The sequence below is a fragment of the Chaetodon trifascialis genome, chromosome 15 (genome assembly GCF_039877785.1).
Source record: "Chaetodon trifascialis isolate fChaTrf1 chromosome 15, fChaTrf1.hap1, whole genome shotgun sequence".
Classification (NCBI taxonomy): domain Eukaryota; kingdom Metazoa; phylum Chordata; class Actinopteri; order Chaetodontiformes; family Chaetodontidae; genus Chaetodon; species Chaetodon trifascialis.
This window is the reverse complement of record NC_092070.1, coordinates 20,225,255-20,247,996: the sequence shown is the minus strand read 5'-3', so window position 1 is coordinate 20,247,996 and position 22,742 is coordinate 20,225,255. Positions and strand designations below refer to the sequence as shown.

At 44.1% G+C, this 22,742-nt stretch overlaps 1 protein-coding gene across 2 annotated transcripts in view; it reads left to right on the top strand.

Annotated features, from left to right (window-relative positions):
- The first annotated feature begins 12,977 nt into the window (after window positions 1–12,977).
- plekhh3 (pleckstrin homology, MyTH4 and FERM domain containing H3) overlaps window positions 12,978–22,742 on the top strand; it is a 31,912-nt gene continuing 22,147 nt past the window's right edge. Inside the window, exons 1-2 of one of the 2 annotated variants that reach the window (XM_070982053.1) lie at window positions 12,978–13,617; window positions 19,199–19,254. In XM_070982053.1, the coding sequence (XP_070838154.1) occupies window positions 13,483–13,617; window positions 19,199–19,254 (191 nt within the window). In that variant the 5' untranslated portion in view covers window positions 12,978–13,482. The remainder of the gene's footprint in view (window positions 13,618–19,198; window positions 19,255–22,742) is intronic. The other variant, XM_070982052.1, reaches the window with a different exon arrangement.

The following is a 22,742-nucleotide window of genomic DNA, read 5'->3' as shown; positions in this document are numbered from 1 at the left end:
GCTGCGCTTCGCCGAGAGCGCGCACTTCTTCTTTTATACCCTTTAAAAATGTCTTATTCACATGACAGTCATGTAATGGTGTGGCTCCTGCGTGATATCGTTCAACATATTTGCGAATGTGCTTTACATAGCTGAGTGCTTGTCGGCCAGATGGGAGAGGGATTCTGTTGGTCCCTTCCGCAGGAGTCTGGATGCAGAGGAGACTGGAAGGGAGGAGGGGGAAAAACTTTTTCAGTCCGCTGCAGATTGATAGTATTTTTCCATAACAGTTAAAAATCAAACCTCCAAATAAATCTTCCAGAACTGGTCAAAAACAACAACTTTCCATCTTGGCTGTGGTTCATATCACCAATTTGCTAACGGCTTATTCCTCTTCTCTTCTGCCCTGGCATCCCATATCGTCCTTTGGCACACTTCTCATAGCTGCCAACTGGCCAAGAGTACACTGCGCTAGTGAGTAGATGGTTAAGAAGTCTTTCTCTCCAGGAACGCAGACGTGCACTTGAATCCCAAAATAGGATGGAAGTCCTTTATATCCTGTACCAGCGGCACATCCACAGAGAAAGGTGATGACAACACAGCAGACCAGCAGGCTGCACTGTTCTGCCTGGTGTTTGTCTGACCTTGTCCAGGTACTCCATCCGAGTGCATTCACAAATACGCCCAGAGCAGAACAGGTTACAGGATGATGATGCCAGCTGTGCCTGAACTCAGACGCATCTCTGCGCGCGCACACGCACACACACACACACACATAGGGGGGTGGGGGAGGGACGAGACTGAGGCAGAGGGGGATTTGTGGCAATGGATGGCACATTGACCACAAAATAAAAAGGCTTTAGGATTAAGAAGTGGGTTTATGGGACGGCCGTGTGTCAGTGAATGCCTGGGCCAGCGTGGGATTTACCGTGTTTTCAATCAAATCAGATTGACAGTTTGTAAGCTCCCTGCCGCTGGTTTTTCCCCTGAAATACCATAAGAGTATAGAATTATATCTGCGGAGAAGACAATGGCAAATGACATGGGAGAGGAAAGTAGGACATCAAATCAGCAGGGGAAACTGGCCACAGATGCGGCCCAGGCACTGCAGAGGTATCTATTTAACTGAGAAGAGACGGGTACAAAAATAATTTGGTGAGGTGATTTATCTCAATCAGAGTGGAAATCAATATACTCCTCAAGTGTTCTGGATACTTGAGAGAGGTTTCTCATTGATAGTGTGCAGTGATGCGTATTATTTCACAGATATACTTACTCAAACAAGATGCAATGGCTTTTTTAATGTGTCATTATCCACTTCGACGGCCATAACAATAGGCCTCTACACAACACAGCTTGTATAAAGTTTTTCATATATTATTTTAATCATATTAAAAGTAAGACAGCTCTGTTAGACTGACAGCATCAGTGAATGGAGTCAAAACCAAATGTTATCTTCTGATACCTGCTATTCAGCTGTCTTCAGATAACACATGCACACCCTCATACATCTGCACCTATCTTAGATTGAGGGTTGTGGTTAGGCTGGATTGCCATCTGTTTCCTTATTGACCTTTTACATTTGACCTCACGGTAACCATAGAGACCAGATCAGAGCAGGCGTAATAGGGTCTGGTTGGGGTTAAACTTCTCATCTGGAAAAACAACACGAAGGCTCAAGTGATGAAGCGATTAACAAGAGCAATCAGAAGCAGCGTGCCCAGCAAATATAATTCAGGATTTCCAACACTCAACCTCATTCACACCATGTTTATGCACAAAGGATAAGACAAAAGTTAAGTATCTAAAAAGGTCTTAAAATGAGGTAGAACACTGAATCATCACTTTATATTCAACCATCAATACAGGCTATAAAAATGACTTGTTTCTGGAAAATGTATAAATGATCTGTAACATACAAGTCAATACAGGTTTAAATAGCTTGTTTAAATTACCAAGTTTTTAAAATAAACATACACTCAGTCAATGTGTAGTAATTAAGAGGAAGTCATAATGAATCATAAGACAAATAAACTTTTTTTTTTTTGCACATTATGACACAATATTTTCATTCATGTGCATTTGAACTAAATTTTTGCAGGCACAGCAGCAGTTTCTCTGTCAAACCAAAACTGACCACTAGATGTCAGATAAAGCTCAGACTTGGATTTCTCACACATCAGCTTGCACCATTTGACTGATATGCTGCTGTCCAACTCTGTCCTACAGTCTATTCATCACTTAACTTTATTCTGCAGGTCTTAAATGATCTTTCATGCTGCCAAAATGTATTAAAATTGTATGTGAATTATAAACGAATGGGCAAATGATATTTGGGTTGATAAAATGGGTCTGACAGGACAATATGCCACCTCATTTGCGAGCAGTTATTCATAGAAAGGTAGAAAGTAAAAGTAATTGAAACACAAAATCACACACATGGTAAAAGGTCACACTCTGTCTTCCTCTAACTTCTTTCAAAAACACACACGAACAAACAAACTTGCAGGTGGAGACCCATGATGGCCTTGTTTCTCACAGGGACTTTTTTTAGGATCAGATTGTACTTCGGTCTGCCCCCATCAGTACTGAGTGTGTTTTCCATAGGGGTGCCACTGTACACTGCACGGGACACGTTGTGAGGGTATGAGCATGAAACCACACATAGAAGCGCGGACATTCTCACACGTAGACATACACCATCAAAGCCACAGCCATGGGCACACAGGCTCGCTCCTACACACAAGCAGAGGTCATGTCATGACTCACGCCCAGTTTCCAAGAGACAGTGTTGCTGATCTGTTATCATGGCTGAGTGCCACTTGTCATGAAGATGGATGAAGGAATCTGTAAAGTTTTGAGTGAGGAGCGCTGGCTTTATTTATGTGGATCTGATATGTCACACACAAAACACTAATGCTGACGATGGCTGGTTTGACAAATGTGTGTCAGAAACTGGGAAATTCAGCAAGATTGTATATGACTCTAGCACAGGTGTTTATTTTGACCACCACCTACTTGAACCCAATGTCCCTGTATACTGGTGGGTGAGCTGCTGTAAACAGGGCTATTCACACAGTCTGCTCTCAGGTGTCCATACACCGCAGTGACCTCCTGCTGGTGAGGGCCAATCCCAGCTAAAAGTGAGCCCAGCAGGGGATGCACAGACTGGGATCCCACCTCTGAAGATCTCCCCCAAGTGTTAGCTCAACTGGTGTATCCAAGACAGCTGCTGCAACTTATTCGACCTTTCACACTTAAGAGTGGACGCACCAATCAAGTCAGTCTCGGACACAGACTGGGAGTGAAGGGAATGTTCCAAAACCAGCTAACGTTAGCTTCTGCTGAGGACCTTATCTTAAAGGAATAGGTTAACATTTCTTCTTACCTAGAATTGGATGGGAAAATTGATCCCACCAGTCGGTTAGCTTAGCACAAGGACTGGAAATGGAGGGAAACGTTTAGCTTCATATAACTCAGTACAAACAAAACAAAATCTGCCTACCGGCACCTCTAAAGCTCACTAATTAACACAATCTGGTTTGTTTGATCCAAAAATAAAGATAATTGATTTACTGGGGATATGTGACTACCTGGGGTCTCCAGTTTCCTGGCAACTGGTCCCTGCAGTAGAAACTCTTAAAAACTGTTGTTTTTGTATGGATTAAATAAAACAATTTCTAACGTGCTAATTAGTGCTGGTAATTGGATTTCCTGGCTATTTCCTCAGTTTCTAGTGTTTGTGTTAAGCTAAGCTAACCAGCTGCTGATGGTGGATTCATATTTATAAGCAGAGGAGCATCAAAAAGTGTCCTGTTACAAATTGAAAATACTTGTTCATCTAATGAGAAAATGCATTTTGTTCATATCATATTTTATGCATTTAGTAGCCTCAGTATGAGTCTGACATTAATCCTTCGCACTGAAAAGATGAGCTCTCCTAATTTCCCACAGTGCAGATTTGAAGGGGCCAATCAGGATTTCTTGGAGGTGGGATGCTATGAGTTCAGGAGTTCATGCTGGGTGATTTCTGTGAAAGATGCTCTATAACAACAACCATCCATTGCAAGCTGCACCAGTGCTATGAATTAGTATACACTTCCTCTCATATGAGAGGGCGTGGTGTCTCTCCCCCCATCCCCAGCAGGCATTTCTTACACTAATGCATTCTGATGGACCACTGCTTGGATTCATGCCCATACATTACAACACTAGATACAGTACATAATAAATGTTTGAGCCTTATTTTGCTGCCTGTTTTACCTGCTAGCTTAATAAACTTGTCCCATTGGAGTGAAGAGACTCTTAAAGAGGCAGGTCAGAGCCCAAAGGTTATACACTAATGTTGTACCAGCTAAAAGCTCATTTGCCATTTCTCAAGCATGTAATTGTTCTTCTTCTGTTGTATTTCAGTGTCATTCAGGAGACTTGCCTTAGCATGCCATATCTGATCATGTTTTGATTCTATCTTAGCAGCTTCTGTCTGAAAGCTACTTCTAGTTGACGAAGAGCACGTTGCTCGACCAGACAGGACACGTCATGTGATGCACTTGTTTTTCGCCAAAGACTGTGTTTTCGCTACTTGTTGTACATTTGATGATGCATCAAATGATGATGCATTAAATAATGTACTTTAAGTATTTCAAATACATAAATACAGGCATATGTACTCAGGCATACAGTCAAGAGGTCTCAACACTGGATCTTCTTGCCTGAGCGTCTCAAGCCGAATCAGTTCCCTTTGCCAAGCGTGTTGCAACTTTGTTTTCATTTCCAATTTAAAGCCTTGTTAATGGCAAAAAGTATAAAATATCTAGCAATAAAAGGTCAGTGTATATTTGGTGTATGTTTCCATTCCAGTCGGTGCGCTCCTTCCAGTTTGAAAGGTGATTCCTTTGTGTCTGTCTGGCCAATAAAACACCTAAGTCATCTAAGCTCTCATCAGAATCCACTTTGCTCTGTTAAAACAACAGAGTGCTTGTCTGTTTAAGTACAAGCCATGACACTGCTTGTCACTGACCCATCTTTACACACATACAGACTCTTGCTAATGAACACACACACAGGCTTACATACATTTTCCAAGTTGATGTATTCACAGAGGAGACGCAGGAGGTATAGAAGATAACGACAGCTCCACAAACAGCAGCACTGACACCTGCATAAAGTTTAAATACCAACAACAGCTGCGGCCGAGTGGAGATGCATAGAGCTGAGACACTTTTGTTTCTCATGTTTGCTGCCAACATGAGCACACACAGATGCAGAGCCACAGCCAGTGACACACACACACCACTGGGCTGTGTATCCCTCACGCAGCAGACAAGCCACAGTTATTTAGTCTGCCTCCCAGTTTGTTTGCCCACTGTCTTCTCTCTTTTGTTGCTCTGCCTTGGGCTTTGTTTGAAGTGAACTGCTGACTATAGCAAATGACAGTTGCAGCTGGGAGGATGATGAGTGAGGAAGAAAAGGGTCAGGCCAAATGACAAATTATGAAGGTGGTCAGGTTGGATAGACAGAAATGTTTCTGTGTTCAAAAAGTGACAACAGAATAGCTCTTTTCACACTCACAAGAGGACACTGGGAAGCAGCCCAAACTAACTTGGTTTTCTCACATTTGGAAGCAGGTCGAAAGCAATTTTAAGGTCAGTAGTTCTGCTGGCCCATTTTTGCTTTGCACTGTGCTATGCACGCACACACACACACACACACACACACACACACACACACACACACACACACACACACACACACACACACACACAGTTATCTGGCCAGACATGCAAACTGTGTCCTTCCCTTCCCCAGCTCAGTTCCTTGGAGTTGAGCTCCAGTAAAGTACCTTTGGCAGCCAGGCTACAGAACGGCGTGTCCTCTCAATGCTGGGCCCCATTTCACTCCCAGCCTGCAGGTGGGGTGGGGGATGGGGCATCTGGAGGGCAGTCATCAGTGAAGCCAATGGAAAGGAGACCTATTTCTCAAATATTTAAGACCAGTTTGCAGTGATGTCATTCTAAACCCTTTGTTAATAGGGGAAAATTATGGATATATCCTATCTCTGAAAATCAGAAATTCCTCTGCTTCCTCTGGTCAAAAAGAGGGAGAGATCATTAGCTGTAATGGGAGTGGATGTTGTGCCTAATGATGAACCATTGATGATCAAGCCTAGCCACAGGCCTGGCCCATGGGGAGTTTGTAGTATACAGTGTGTTAGTGAGGGTGTGTGTTTGGGGTTGGGGGAGGGTGCAGAAATAAAATACAGCCTTACTCCTTGCAGGGTTCACCCTCTGCATCCATGCATATTGCTGTTGGAGGTCACAGCACCTAGCAACTGCCTGGATCAAGTCCTGAAAGAAACATGAGACAACACACAGGCAGGCAGCCACATACACACACAGTTCATATAGTAACATACATTTTCCTAAACAACACCCACATTAAGCTAACTTTGTCGGCATACTTTTCCTCGTGATATGATGTTGACATGGCGTGCAGAGTAGTGTAGAAACACATTTTCACTTCATGGAGTGCATGTGTCTGCATGACTGAAGTGGTTATCTGAGATCAAATCACTGACTTATCTACAGGGCAGACCACATTTTTCTGTCTTTTTTGACAGTAATATTCCTCTGTACAGCATACAGTTAGTGGACCGTATAGAGGAATGTTCATCACGTTAATGCAAAAAAAACACTGCAACGTTAATTTATAAAGGGATCGCACTGGTAAATCAACTAATGCAAAAGAGTTAAGTGCACAATATTCACTTAACCTCCTGGTTAAAACCAGCATAAAATCGTTGCTGCATGTTACCCTCCTCTCTTGTTATCTATACTGTCTGTCTCTGCTTTGCACTGTCTGATAAAGATGAAAATGCCTCAAGGATTCCATCTCCTTTATAGTCTCTCAAGCCAACCTATCAACTATGAATAGCAGACTTCCATTGTGCGCAGTGTTGCATTATGTTTAATGATTTCCTGCTGATATAAACGCCGGATCTTTGTTGAACTTTTGAACCAAACTAATTAACGTGTAAAAATGCAGCAATTCAACAACATAAGTAATTATCCACAAGATTAGCTTCCCATTCATTATCTCAGTCAGTGGAGTCTTGTTTTTTTAATTCTTGCTTAGAGAGTTGTTCCTGTTTACAATAATGTTATAAGTGTGGAAGATCACAGGAGTGCGCAGTTGTGTTTTAGGGTGGGTTTCCCTGCAAAGACACCCAGATACACACTCTCAAAATGGACCAAAAGGAACAGAAGTTTACTTAGTCACGCTGTGAAGGGCTGCAGCCCAGACTGAGGTGAAGCAGTGGGCACTTTTTCCATATTCAGTAATTATACTGCTTGTACTGCTAAGAGCCACTCTCAAGGCTGATATCTAAACACAGGAAACAAGAGCGAGACCGAGCACAGACGCACAGGGCTAGACTCCTTCACAAACAGCAGACCATTTCCTACAAATCCTTTTGACATGTCCATCTTTCACTTGTTCTCCATAGTGACCACCAATAAACAAGCTCTGCCTATAATTTGCACACAAAGATGCACGCACTCACTTCTGCTTGCTTTGCACTGGATGCATATTGTATGTATACATGTGCGTCTCTGCAAAAGCACACTTATGCATGTGCACATGTACAAATGCAAGTGCGTCGTAACTAATGGTCAACAGGTTCAGATTTTGGCAATGTGTCATCAATTCTGTATTCAGCGTACTTTCACACAGTCAGCATCCTAAAAATAGCTGAAGGACTTTGGCCCTCTGCCCAGCCTCCCTAACTGTCAATAAGTTATCTCCTCCCTCGCAATAACACTCAACTTTAAAACCCACAGTACCTCGACTATTAACTGCATTAAGTGTGTCCCAAACACCACAAGTTAATTGTAAATTATTTGGATTTGGATGTCTTCAAGTATGTGATAACACATCAAGAGCTAACTTTATTGGTCTGTGCCTTTTATATAAGAGGATGTATTGAGTGTCTACGGGAATCTTTTTTTTTTTTCCTCTTTGATGTGAAAATACCAGAGAAAATGAGGAGGGCATATCTCTGCTGCGTGTGTGTGTGTTGTCAGTTGTTGTGTCTCCTCTCCAGGTTTTAGTCTCAGCTCTCCCGTCTTTTTATCTGCTCTGGGTGACTATCCATCTCTATCAAGCGCCGATCTTTCTCTCTGCCCCTCTGATTGCAGTACAACTCCTCCTCACTTGGCTTTTGATGACGGCTACAGATAACAAGGCTTCTGGTATTATGAATCCTCTTATTTTCATTTTTCCTCACACTGAGGAATGTCTGCTCTTCAAATTCCAGTTATAGGTGGATTGTGGTGCAAATGAAAAACTGAAATAGGTGACCACGTGAATTTAATGCCTAGTGTGAATAATGACTGTGGCATAGCTAATGCTTTCTAAAGAGTGATGACATGATGTGTTTCTTTGATGGAAAATAGTTGCAAGTTGACGAGATGAAACAGCTGTATTAAACACAGCACAGGGACCATTCTAAAAAAAATCAGTAGCAAGGACTATTTCACTGCTTGTGTATTTTTCAGACTGCTGTATAAAAATAACTAGCTGCTGTGATACAGGTTCAATAATGGATCCATAGTCTAATGGTACCCAAGACAGATGCTTCAGGTATTAAATATCACTCAGCCTCTAAAAACCTGAGAAGCCTCCTTGCAGCACAGTTATTCATCCATTGCACAAGTTTTGCACGCAGTTTATGTGTTGACAGGCTGAGCCAGTGTGCAAGAGTTCTGGAGCGCTAAGGGTTACTGTAATGAAGCCAGGCAAGGAGGGGAAAGAGAGAATGCGAGGGGTTAAATGGGGCGAGAGGGTCAGAAGTTGAAGCTGGGAATGTTTTTCCCAGCCTGGCCTTCCCTTGACACAAGCCTGTGTGCCATACAGTCCCCACGAACAGATGTACCCACAGCCAGGGTTAGAAGTACCTCCCTCCCTGTGGTGCCCCTGATACTGGTAAACACTGTTTGTGAAGCACGCAAGGAGAGGACAGGAAGACATAAGGTACTGGACATGGCATGAACGGGACCTCAGCTGCGTGCCTAAAATCCTGCTTTTTCTTTTTTTTGTGACGCCTGCAACACGACTGTCTGTGGCAGTGTGTGTGTGCAGTTGAATGCAGATCTTTCCAATTTCTTTATCATTCATTTAATTAGCTGTCTTCCATCATTTTGTCCCATTTTCCGCACATAAATCCTATCTGTCACAAGCGATCCTCATGCACAACTGGATATTTCACAGTGGGAACTTTGGGTCAAGTGGTGCAGTCGTCAAAGGGCTCCACAGCAGCCCTATCCCATTACATGGGCCAAGAGCCGTCAAACAGCGGCCCTCTGTTCACTAGTCCATAGCCTAAATCTCTGCTGGACCTAAATACACTTGGCTGGTGGCAGAGGGGGTGGTGGCATGGCAGGATGAGGGTTAAGTTCAATGCTGGACACAGTAGGGAGGAAATCCTGTCTGAGTCATAGGTGAGGGGTCACTGGGGGTCAGTTCCTATCCTAAATCCTTAGTTTGGGGTTGTCAGATAAACTCTGACCTTGGACCGGCCTTTTGAAGAGAAACTCATGGAGATCACAGAAGACAGAGCAGCTGTGTTGAGCAGACGCGGAGCTTCTTATTGAATCATTTCTATAAGCGCCTGCAAACCACATTGGGAGCTCAGTTTCAATAAAACCTCAAATGGAGGAATCCCACAGTACTCCTCAAACATATCAAAAGATTTGATCAATCATCGCCCAGGGAACACTCAAAAGAAAATCATAACATGCAGCCACCCAACTGTGAACCATGGAAGAAGCTCCATGGCAGACAAGGTTTCACATCCCTTTCTGTTGACAGTCAATCTGGTTCACCAACATAAGAGTCTGGCTGTGATGCGGGCTACAGTGAAACAGGATCCTGCAGGCAGAAACTCAAAGGGGGAGAGGGAAGGACAGAAAGAGAGAGAACGCAGGGAACAGGGCACTGCTCTGCTCTGTCTCCAATCAACTTGACATGTGTGACTTGTGTCTATGTCTCCTCTGGAAACCCCACACGCCAACTTCAACAAACGGTGTTGTGGGGAGCGGTGGGCAGAAAGTGGGTGGTAGCATGCAGAAATCAAAAAGGAGAAGATGAAGAGCAAAGTTTAATTAACACCACAGTTAAGATCAAAAGCAACAGAGTGATGACAATTTATTTGATTTGCAGGAAACATAATCTTAACCCCACTGTTGTGGTTTCACGCAGAGTCACATTTTTCTTGTTGTCTGAGATATTTGAGCAAATTTCTGAGCTCCACCACATCCAGCATCAACATCCCAACATACTATGAGCCTTCAATAACTACTCCTCTACTCCAGATTCACACTTCCCTCTCCTCTTGCTTCAGGCAAGCCAGCCTGGCCTGTGTTCATACTGGGAGCACAACCAAATCATCTGCCCTTCTCCTGATCTGGTGCCTCAACCTGACACACTGTATCGGGTTATCTCGTGCGAATCGCAGTGTGTGTGTGTGTGTGTGTGTGTGTGTGTGTGTGTGTGTGTGTGTGTGTGTGTGTGTGTGTGTGTGTGTGTGTGTGTGTGTGTTAATGGAGAATCATGTGTCATTTTCTGGGAAAGAGGGGAAGCGAGTGACAGAGGAGAGGGCAGAGGAAGACAGTGAAAGAGACTGAAAAGGTGTGTGGAGGGGGTTATGAGAGAAACTCGGAGAGTATCATTGTAGTTTCTCTGGTTGTTTCTTTTGTTGCCAGATGATAAAAGAGCAGTCGCAGAAAATGTTTAATGGCTTACTGATACAGTATTTGAACATTATGCTGACATACTTATGCTTTTTTGCACTGACTTCTGCTCTTTCAGAAACCGTACATGGAGGGAGGGCTTTTCTCTTTTTTCACTTTACTGGCGTGGGCTGAGGGAGCGAGCTCTAAAAATAAAACACATGTTCCTCCAGGTCTGTGGGAGCAGGGGCCCCCAGCGTATTGTTTTGGGATATGGGGGAGGACAGGCCTGGAGAGAGATACTGCAGAGTGGATACAGACACAGGGAGAGCAGAGTGGGCAGGGCTGCTGTACTTTCAAGAAAAGAGTTGAGGAAATATTCTCTCTTGCATACGATACCTTCTTTTGTAATGTGCACTTGCATGTTAAAAGGACAGGAAATTGAAATGAAGTCAATTCTGCTGTGTTGCGCAAATAGCCATCTCTCCTTTCCTGTAAGCACTGAGGGTCGAAATGTGGGGCAGTTTGTTTGTGTGTGTTACTTGAACGTGTCTGAGACGGGGTGAGGGGTGGTCAGGATTACTGTCCATAATGCTGAGTACACCCCAGCTGAAAAGGTGCATCCATGGGCCTCATTATTGATTTACAAAGCCCTCAGGGAACCAGTAGGCACAAGGGTTAAAAGTATGTGAAGGGTCAGTGTGCTTATGCATGCACACTGCAAAAACTGCATCTAGTTTGTGTGTGCGTTGTGGGGGATAACTGAATCAAAGGAGTATATCCATCAAGCTAAAGAGGGTAGACCAGCAGCTAAGAGCTCTTCTTGGTGAGGAATGAGTTAAAGCCAGCTGACTGAGATGTGTGGGGGGAGTTTGCACAGAGCAGAGAAGGGGAAATGAAGGGATATTAAGGGAGAAATAGGCATGAGCGCCGAGGGGGCTGGATATATCACGTGTCTGGATTTAGCACCAGTCCTCCTACCTCCTACTGCTGTATCTTTGTAGACTGTTCAGCAAAGTGGAAGAGGGAAGAGTGGGGGAGGAGTGTGTGTGTGTGTGTGTGTGTGTGTGTGTGTGTGTGTGTGTGTGTGTGTGTGTGTGTGTGTGTGTGTGTGTGTGTGTGTGTGTGTACAGTAAGAAAAAGAGAGTAAAGTAAGAGAAAGAATAAGATATACAGAAAAAATAAAGAGAGTGCGTGATGTGCTGTAATCAAATACTGAAGGTGATTAGTGATCTCATGACACACTCAAATCTGATCTCCCCTTGAAATGGAGTATTTTTAAAATCAGCCAGTCATGCTCTAATGTTCACTTGCTACTGATGAAGATCGCTTTCAGTTTGGTAGGAAAAAGTAAGCAAAGCACATAAGCTGTGACACTTTAAAGGTCGACTAAGCAAATATAACGGCACAATCACAGCAGCGAGGACCCATAAGTTCTACAAGACTTTACATATAAACATACGGTCAATTCATAAATATGATGTCTTCTTTAATATATAGCATTAACCAAATTAAACTTTACTTAACTGTGTCACCAATAGTCACCCAATAACATAGTGATAAAAAAAACACTGACGGGGGACATTCTGCATAATGAGTACTTTTACTCTTGATACTTTGAGTACAGTGTGATAATACCTCTGTACTTTTGCTCAAACTTGAGGTAAATGAGGTAAATCTTCCATCACTGGTGATTCCATCTGAGACAGTGATTTTAAAAACAGTGCAGTAAAGTAACTATAAACTCATTTTTGAGCAACTTTTTCCATCCTATGCTATTTTCTACTTATGCTTCTATAGCTATCATGCTATTTTCTATGCTCCTTATCTTTGAGTTGAAACATGTTTCTGTATGCATATCGTTTATTCAGATGTGTGATTTGTCAAATCTATATCTATTGGTTAATTAGGTTAGAGCATATTCAGACAAAGCAGGAGATTTAAAGTATAATTTATGTCTATTTCCACTCACTATGAGTGTAACTCCCTGTGTGAAGAATACAGATATGACAGGGTGATTACAAAAATACCCTTACTAATGAGTACTACAAACAGTATTGCCCAAACATCATGGTGTTTTGAATTATTTGATGATTATCTACTAGAAGACCTATGATGCTTTGTCAGCGTGAAGGGGCGTGCGCAGTGGGCGTGACATTCCGGGGAGTGTCTGCCTTCACCCAATCACACTTTAGACGTGAGCTCTGTGGGCGTGGCCGCTCCTCCCACACTATCCTGTCCCAGCTGCAGCACGCTTTTGTTCAAACTCATAAGTCAGACAGTCGCGTCTTTACAGAGGTGCACTTTCACGTTACTCACCAAATGTGTTCAGAAAACGCTGACAGCCACAGTGTCGCGCCTGCCGAGCGCGTTCAGCTCGGTGTCTTTTTAACCCTCAGTGGCAGCTTTGGAAACTAAATTTGTTTTTGTTGTCCTTTGATCGTGTGAAGTTGCTCAAACAGGGACAAGCAAGGTGGCGTGAGCAAGTCAACTGGAGTCCTGGAAGAGGGGAGGATTTTCCTTGAACCAGCTCTCTGCCGGTTTTGTTGGAGTATGACTGCTGTCATGAGCAGTTAGTAGACATTTTACATGTTCTTTGACAGAAAGGAGGGATTTCGCTTATGCTACCCTTCATCCTCCTCGCTGGATATCTATGGAGAAGGTGTCCTGTATGCTCTCACGCAGCTGTTGGGAGTTACTTGCGGCCGAGGCAACACCGTGAGTGTTGAATTCACCGACCTGGGTAGCAGAAGACGACACACTTAACCTCATTTGAATGCCTTTGCAAGGAGTTTGCTGGTTTCTGTGCTGCAGGCAGGGCTTCAGTTTGCTCGGACGGGACTATGGGGAGAAAGAGGAGGAAGAGTCTTTTGAATTGCGCAACAAGGAGGACTTGACTCTCAATGGACGGGTAAAACTCTCCACCTGCACCAGACACTAACTCACGTGCATGAATATAGCCTACACACAGCAGAAGTTTATTCAGTATAATACATTATAAAAGCCGTCCTCCACTTCTTTCACATTACACCTTGAACATTTCATAAAACGCAGGAGCATGCTTTCAATTTTGCGCAAACAGCTGTGGATCTAGTTCCTGATATGAGAAGTATTATATTTGAAAAGCAAATACGGATTGGTCTTTCAGGGTATGAAAAGACATGCAACCTGTGCTCATAAGATAACCCATACAGTACTTTGAAGTTGCGAGCTGCAGCGTTCACGTGTGAGCTGTTAACTCAGTGGGAACCATCAACTTGTTCAGTGCAAGCCTCTATAACAGATGCTGGATACAGAATGTGTTGCTGCTGGCCAGTTTGACGTTCAGGTTTGCACGGTTTCGAAGGCTTGGGCAACATTGAGCAACCCCACCACCACCCCCACCCTTACACACACACACTCTCTGATGCACACACATACACACACTCTGATGCAAGCTGTAAAAGCCAGTGTGTTGAACTGATCCTGTGTGTTTGGCCTCCGTCCGCTCAATTGCAAATAAGACTGCGGCCTTGTCTTCTCTGTAATGTTAGTCATCTGATCAGGCACAGAGAGTTCAGCATTGTCCACCCACTTGTGAGGGGGCATTGTTGCCTTGAATTGAGGTAGGCTCTATCTGTATGACCCAATGTACAGCTCTTTATGTACAGTCTCTTAGAAAAATCCACCCTTTAATATTCATCGGAGTTGTGCTCTTTTCCTCGCACAGACTGGCTCTTTTTAAGGAAAATGTTCTCATAAATTTTCAGCCTTTGGCTCCAGTGCAAGCTTAATTTTCGTGATGTATTATTTAGAGCTGCTACCATTTGATAATCGATTCATCATTCCAGTCATTTTCCAGCAAGAATGTAGAGCATTTGCTGCTTTTCTTTGTCATTTATGATGAAGAGTCTTTGGGTTTTGGACTGTGCGGTTGAATAAAAGAAGCGCTTTGAAGACGCCACTTTGGGCTCTGGGAAATTTTTCACAATTTTATAGGCTGAACAGTTAATCATGAAAATCATTGGTAGTTGCATCCCTTGTACATTTGGTATTCTAGGCCTAGACAGTCTGTACTGCAAAGACATGAACAGCATGGCTTTGGAGATGAAAGTAATGCCACCTGCAGCCACTATTGCATAGCCTGCTAAGCTATTTATTGGCCCCTTTGTCTGGTTGCAACCAACCAGTGCGACACCACAGCGATTTGCATGAAAACGTTGGGAACAGATAAGTTTTACACAGTTATTGCCTCAACAGAAGTCTAACAGTACCAGCAGCCACCAGATAAGAGCAACATCTGCTGCTCAGGGGCATCCAGAGAGGTGTTGGTGTGTAGCACTCTTCTTCTTGGCAAACATCCCTTTCTTGGTCATAATGTACCATCTGTCTGGCCATTGGTGGTCAAAGGAGCCCTGCTCTGCTCCATATTCACGATCAATAAAAGTTCATAGTAACATGTCCCAATGGAGACGCCTGATGGCCTTTTAAAACAAAACTTTCCTGGATCCCACATTGAAATGCAGCCTTTGCCCCCTCTGCAGAATTGTGCTCCTATGGATGGCTTTGGTTTCACGTTGATTTATTGACTTGTAGATATGTTGTTTGGAGAAGATCGTGACTCTATGAGATGATGACCTTGATTGAGGTATTGGGTTCTGGCCTATCTTTAGAAGGGTTGTAGTGATATAGGTTTCACAGTATACCATAGTGTGATGTATATTTGCAGATCTATGGTATTGAATTCTTGCGGATAAGTATCATTAAAGGAAAATGTTTCTTCTGTTTTCATTCTTTCAAAGATCATTGGAACTGATAATAATAATAAAAATGACCCAATACCATGTTACCATGAAACCGAGATATTTTCTGAGATGGTCATCGTACCATGAAAATCTCGTACTGTTGCAACCCTAATCCGTAGTCTCTCTCAGAGATAAATCACATTGCACACTGCTGCATTTTATGCTCAGCTCAAGCATACTCATGTGATGTAATTTTTGCACAAGAATAGCAGCTTCCATTTATTTTTTTTATGTAAGCTTATGTGTGGCAGTGTAATACTAACTACTGTGTGTCTCATCGTGCTTCTCTGTCTGTAGAGCTCCTCTCTCTACTGTGGTGTTACATCACTGATTCAAGTCTTGGTAATGTTGATTTCTCGCTTATAAATATTCATAAATGTGCATTGAGTTGAGCCATGAAAACAAGAGTATGCCGGTATTAATCTGAATGATATATCTCCCTTCGAGGAACTTTCTGTCTCAATCGTGTGGTTAGGCCTGTTCAGAGTAGTTCTTAATGAGACGAACCACTGTAATGACTGATGTAAATGAAGTGCTTTATCTAATAACCAAAGGCATTAAACTGCACCTTTGGCCTAAAAAAGCATCTTGTGTTATAATAAATCCACGTAAGTGTTCTCTTATTGATTCCTTATACCAAATGCTTGCAGATAATCAATCCACTTCCACAAATCCTGTTTCCTCTTGATCTGTGTCACTGGTTTGCGTTAGCTATTGGAAGTCTGTGTCAATAGTTCACACTGAGCCAATAATTAAGACCACAGCTGAACCACTCTAAGCCAATATCATCAGCTGACCTACTCTTAGCCAGTGAAATTCGTTATGCTCCCCAGGGCCCCTCCTCTCAGAATATACACATCTAACTGGTACTGTTTGGCTTTCCATGGTGTCAAAGGAGGGGGTGGGGTGGAGGGTTGAAGATGGCCCACAATGATTCCCAGGGAAAGCCCCTCAGGGCTACGTTCCATCATTTACCCAGAGAGCTCCATTTCGTCCAGGGCTTGACAAGCCACATTTTCAGACAGCAGGTCAGACCTCCCTGAGTGTATGTGAGTGTGTCTTTCGGGCTTCGTAACACTGAAATACTCCATTTAGTAGACCTCTGTCCAGCTCCTGCCAGGGGTGACCACAGTAACCCACAGGTCTGGTGGAGTCTCCCTTGCTCAAGGCATCCAAAACCTCCACCACGATCTCCTGCCTTGTTTTCCGACATGCTGCCAGAGGATGCCACGACGTGTAGCATCCACAGCACCAAAGCCATAGGCGACACACTGTTCCTTGCCAGGACTCTTCTCACCGAGGTTGGAATCATGAGTCAGTGCTGACGCTTGTGTAGGTTTGGCCTTTAAGAGCACAGGGCCATGTCAGAACCCTTTCCCTGCATGTTTACAGTCCTCATTCAAAGAAACTGCTCCCCAACAGCTGCCCAAACAGTCACACTGAGCTGAATGCCTCCAGTGTTGGGACAGCAAGGCACTAATTTTAGGACAGGACATCCGTCATTCTCTCTTCTTTCCATGATTCCACTGAAACTTTATTCAGTTTTTATGTAACGTGAAGTCACGTTTACCAGGAAACTGCTGCCACGGAGTGTTTGGGCCTGCACAGTTGTAAGTGTGGGCTGCAGCACCGCAGTGCATCCTGTTACTCGGAACAAATGGGCACAGTCCGGCTTTGCTGAGAGCGGGTCCCATCAACCGTCACTACTGCCCTCTGTCTTCAGAGGTGTCACGGTATGCTGGTTTATATTTGGTTTCCGTTGCGTCTCTGCCTCACCACCTCCAGGCCACACATCTGGTCTTCAGGCCGACACTGGCTGAGCCCAAGCATTTCCTCCTGGTTACTCAGCCTCCCAGGAGAGCTGAAGGGAGAGAGAGCGAGAGTAGACGAGGGGAAGGGGGGGGCGGTGAGCGAGAGCGGAAGTCAGCCACGGAACGAACACATCACGGCATCTTTCCCTCTTTCCCTCCGTGCTCAGCTCCAGTCTGGAGTGATTCATCCCCTGCCCGTCCAAAGGGAGAGCTTTTGCCAGGGTTCTGCATCGCACGCTATCCTTGTTCCTCATCCCACAGCCCATTAACTCTATTGGAAAGCTATTTTTCTGTAAATTGTCACGTTTTGCGGGGAATCGCTCAGAATTTTCTAACTTGATCTACCTGACCCATTAGTTTATTGATCCTCTGATTAGTTTATATCATGGAATTATAGCCATGCTGTCGGTTGATGTGATTAGTATTGATTTGTCGTTTTCAGTCATGACTGTGTGTCTGAATTGGTTAAATCATTTATGGTTTACTGACAGGGGTTGGAAATTACCGTGCACACACTCTTCCATTCACATGCTGCTTTCTGACACTGTTCAGTTATTCTTGCCAGTCTGGTTTGACTTTTACAGTACCTCTCCTGAGTTAAACATTAATCAGGTCTCATTATCCAAACCCTCATCTTTTCCTCATTTGCCTCAGAGTCCATCTGCCTTATAAATATAACACAGACTCCATACGAGCCTATAAATTTACAGTTCATGTTTTCTTTGTTATTTCTGAGCCATCCAAAATGAAGCAGTAGGCATTTTTGCATTGCAAGGGTTATACTTAGGCTAGTTTGCCCAGTAGTAGAGTGTGGTGTGTGAACTGTGAGGGGCCCAGAGCTGACCTGGATAGTGTTTCAGGTAGGCCAACACCCCAGAGCTGGGCTGGGGCAGCCACAGGAGCTGGCTCAAGGCTGTGGCTCACAGAGACAACAAGTCAGGCCACGGGGACACACAGTGCTGCCCTGCACACCAGGGAAGCGGTCCAAATTGCACACAGGCAAGCTCTGATGTCTGATGGGGTTTTCCAAGGTCAGGTCGGGAATCTAGAGGCCCAAGCACTGTGAAAGGAAACATCCTTTCCCATCTTCTGCTTAACAGGGAAGTCCTGGAATAAAAAGTTCATTGTTCCACCCATGAAATTTGATTTTACGTGTCTGCCAGTGGCAGCCCCATTTGCAGTCAGCAGAAGCACTAACCCCAGTTTCCATGCAAAAATGATTTCCAAGAAAGAGGGACTGCGATTGGATATGAATAACTGGCTTGCAGTCGAGATAACTAATTTATAATAATTGTGCCAGTAATTTGTTTAAGATTTGTAGCTGTGTTCATCAGATAATCAACACAAGCACGCCATCATTTTGTTACAGAACAAGCTGTTTTTATGCAATCCCCCCAGGGGTTTCTTTGTCTTTCTCACTTATTTTCATCAAGCTAACAGCATTTTATCACCAACTTGTGACACTATAAACATTGCGGGTAGAAAATATGAAGGCAACTGTTCCTGTTATGAGTGCAATCTCAAAGACCAGGGTTATTTTTAGGTTAACAACCTTCTCAGTGAAATGACTGAGCGCATTTCGGGATTTGCTGGTTGGGGTGCATGCAGTTATTACACAAAAGATTCCTCTGTTCCCCACTCCTATATTAAATGAGCCTGTTTTGCATGCCATATTTCTCTCCACCAGCTCACCCCTTGCAAGTGAAAGCCAAGCATTACAGGAACAGAGCAGCTATGTGCTGCGACTGCCAGGAACGGCTGCATGCTCTACTGTAACATGGCCACTGAAGGCAAACTATTGAGGGATCACTCCAACCTGTGGACTAGTTCTAAGGACAGACTGCTGTTTGTGTTATATTATCATTTATTTACCCTATTCTCTCTCCTCTGTTGACAGAGTCCAGCTGAAGTGACTGTTTCTCAACCAACTCGCACGGCCAATGGAACAAATGGGTAAGGAGAGAGAGAAAGAGATTTTTTTTTTTTTTAACCTACATTTTAGGAAGTAATAGTTCCTTATTTTACTGTTATGCTTCCTCTGAGTGCTGGGGATTTTGGTGTTTCTTCCCATGCAGGCACGTGTGTAAGAAAAGGCCAGTCACTTGATTTTTCACCTCATCTGCAGTGTATGTTACCGCGTGGGGCTCTCCTCATGTGCCCAACCTCATATGCTCACATGTGTGCACATACGAGTGGTGCAGATTCACACGCAGATTGATCTGACATTTCCAAGCCGCAGCAGTGCTTTTGATTGCTTATGGATAGTTCTGACTGTTTGAGTTTTGCCATGCAGAGGTCGGCTGTTGCTCGGGGCTCCAGTGGTCAATTGTATGTCAATCTTCCATCTAGATGGTTGTCACCAATCACAGTTGTAATGTCAGGTTGACTCTGACCAACAAATCCAATCACTCTGTGAGTTTGAAGGCTTTGCACTCAAGCTGACAGTTACAAGGAAGCACTATGCGTCTCGAGAATAATGAAATTCAAATGGTCATGTGGTTGACAAGTGAATGCGAGTGCCAATGAAAAGGAGTGATTCATGGAAGGCTTGATCCAGACTATTAGTGCAGGGCTGTGATCTCAGACAGTGATGTAGCCAGGCTCTGTTCCTCTCTGTCTCTGGCATCATGCCCTTATCACCCCCCCTCGCCCCTCTTCCCCCCATCCACAATCTCTACTGTACATCTGCCGACTCACAGGCAATGAGTCACAAAGCTCGACGTGCACGACCATCATGCACCACACATGAATAGACGAGGGTCTGCAACAACTCTGAACATGAAGAGAGCTGCCTCAGGAAGCGGGAGCTGAGACATTTTGCTGCAGTCATACAGGACATGCTGTCTCCTGAGGCTTGAGGGAATGAAGGAAGGGAAGATGTGAGCAGGGAGGCAGGCTAACTGGACCGGGTGACTCAGTCCTACCTCAGCAGCACTCCCAGAAGAGGTGTGGCTCGTGTGTGTGTGTGTGTGTGTGTGTGTGTGTGTGTGTGTGTGTGTGTGTGTGTGTGTGTGTGTGTGTGTGTGTGTGTGTGTGTGTGTGTGTGTGTGTGTGTGTGTGTGTGTGTGTGTGTGTGTGTGTGTGTGTGTGTGTCACTTTGACAATATCGTGGAGGTGGCCTCAGGCCACATGGCATAATTAACTACTGGTTTTGAAGGGAGTGCGTTAAAAGCCTGGTTGTAATCATCACACTTTGTGCAGAGATTAGAGAGCGTAGTGCTCGGTCATTACCTGGCCAATGACTGAACACGCCCAGGAGTTCAGCCGTATAGAGGGAAAGCCAAGCCAGGCTGTGATAAGTCAGGGCATTGTGATGTAGTAAATGGTGCCATATCCATTTATCTTCAGTGTCATGTTACAGGTAGGGCAGCTCTGGTTTACTTTGTACTTTCATTGAGTTATTGAATTGAAGTGTCCAGAAGGAGGCATCAATCTCAACTATTTGTTTGAATAATGGTCCATATTTGATGGTGACAAATTGAGTGGGATTTGTGTTTGTCCTACCAGACTGAGGTCAATATGGTAATGCTCAGATGATTTGTCATGCTGCAGGCGTAATGTGGTTAGGGAGGGAGGCTCACTTCTGTCAAAACAAGAGTGGCAGGTAGAGACACAAGTCTGAGTGTGGACCATTGCAGGGGTGTCCCAGAAGTATAATGGCGTATTACCAATGTATTTGTACATAGAATGCAAAAAATTGCACGTGATTGTAAAAATCAATCAGTGCTGTAATAGATTTGCTGTATGTCGGCACTGACCTCTCTCTGCCGCAGGCGGCTTAGGGTGTGGGTGATGGGCATACAGCATCTCTGCAGGCAGAGTGCAAGGTCTCCCTTGTTTCTCAGTCAGCACAAAGTGCCAGGCAACTTGCTCTCTCCGGCCGTTCTCACACTCAAATATATCTTACATCATCACTATTTTTTCATCCTCACTTTTTCATAAGTTCCTTCTGAAAGCTGGGACAGAGCAGAGTACAAACTGTACCAGAAGCAAAGTGGACACATAAGACTTCTCCATCTCACGCCATTTGTCTGCTTTCTCATTAGTCCCCCTTCACCTTTGACGGCTTTTGACGGTCAAAAAGCTGGTCAGTTTCTGGTGTGGTGCTGCCAGGCTGAAATGTCTGAAAGAAACCAATGTTACAGAATGTATGTCATGTGTGTGAATTTGTGTGTGTGTGCATGAAACATGTGGGTGTTTGCGTGCAAAGCTCAGAAGTGGGCCCCATGATAATTGCCTGTCTGAGTGTCTGTCGGCTTGTCTGTCAACCATCCAACCATCACAAACAGCATCAGCAAATATAGAAAGTTTTAATCCACATCGCTAAGTTTCACCATGAGAGTGACTTCATTTCAACTGAGAAGTCCCTTACACTCTCTATCAGAAAATTTCTTGCTGATCAACACTCTCCTTCAGTCACAAACTCAGACTTCCTGTCACACACACCCCCTCCTCCTCCTTTCTCAAAACATGACTTTTTTTCCTCTCCCCCTCTGCCTAGTCCAGAGTTTCTTGGCAGTGGTCTTGAGTAAACAGCGTATTTTTAGCTGGGAGGTCATATAGGCCCAGTCTTAATCACCACATTCCCATTTTCCCACCAGCCCAGCTTCATCCAGAGGCCCTTGCAGCCAGCCCTGTGCACTGTGGGGGAGGGGATAGAGACTTCAGGGAGAGATAAATGGATTTCTTCAAAGAGAAACTGATTATTCAGTGCTACAGTATGACCCGCTGTATTTTAGCGAAGGTCGTCTCAGATAGTTTTATTTGTCCTCGGTGCTTGTTCGGATGCCTAATAAACTTGATGTATGGTCGTCATTTGTATACAGTATATAAGCCTGGACATCAACAAGAAGCAGCTGCCTTGAGGTCATCTGTTTGAATTGCTTTTTGGACTCATCCAGGCATTTCATCCATCAGATTAATCTTTCTGTATTTCTGTGACACGTCCACACAAGGGTCAATTTTGCAACTGTGCATGTTCTTGTGGTCACAAGGACCCGCTTTGTATGCTGGAACATGTCTCCGCTGTTTCCACTGCGGTCATCCAAGCCCAAGAGCAAGGACACTACTTTTCTGACTTTAATTAGCGTCTCGCCGTTTTGATTAGACCCTGGACTGAAATCAATTACTCATTGCTCCAGCAGCTACCACCAGACAGACACAAACTAATCAACCCATTGCGCTGCTTGTTCTTGGTGGATTTAAGTGTGTCACCGTCACGAAAGCACTCCAGACAATATGCTCATCACTTGTCATGACCTTATTTCAGTATGTGGAAGCCACTGATATGCTGTTGATTTGAGTCAATCTGTGGTTTTCTATTGTAAAAAAAATTGCATTTTTGTATTAGTAGACGGGGAATAGCAGATGTTGTGCTTTTGTTAAAAGGGAAACCAGATACGACCAAACTCCATGTAGCTCCTTACGATATTAACTGAATC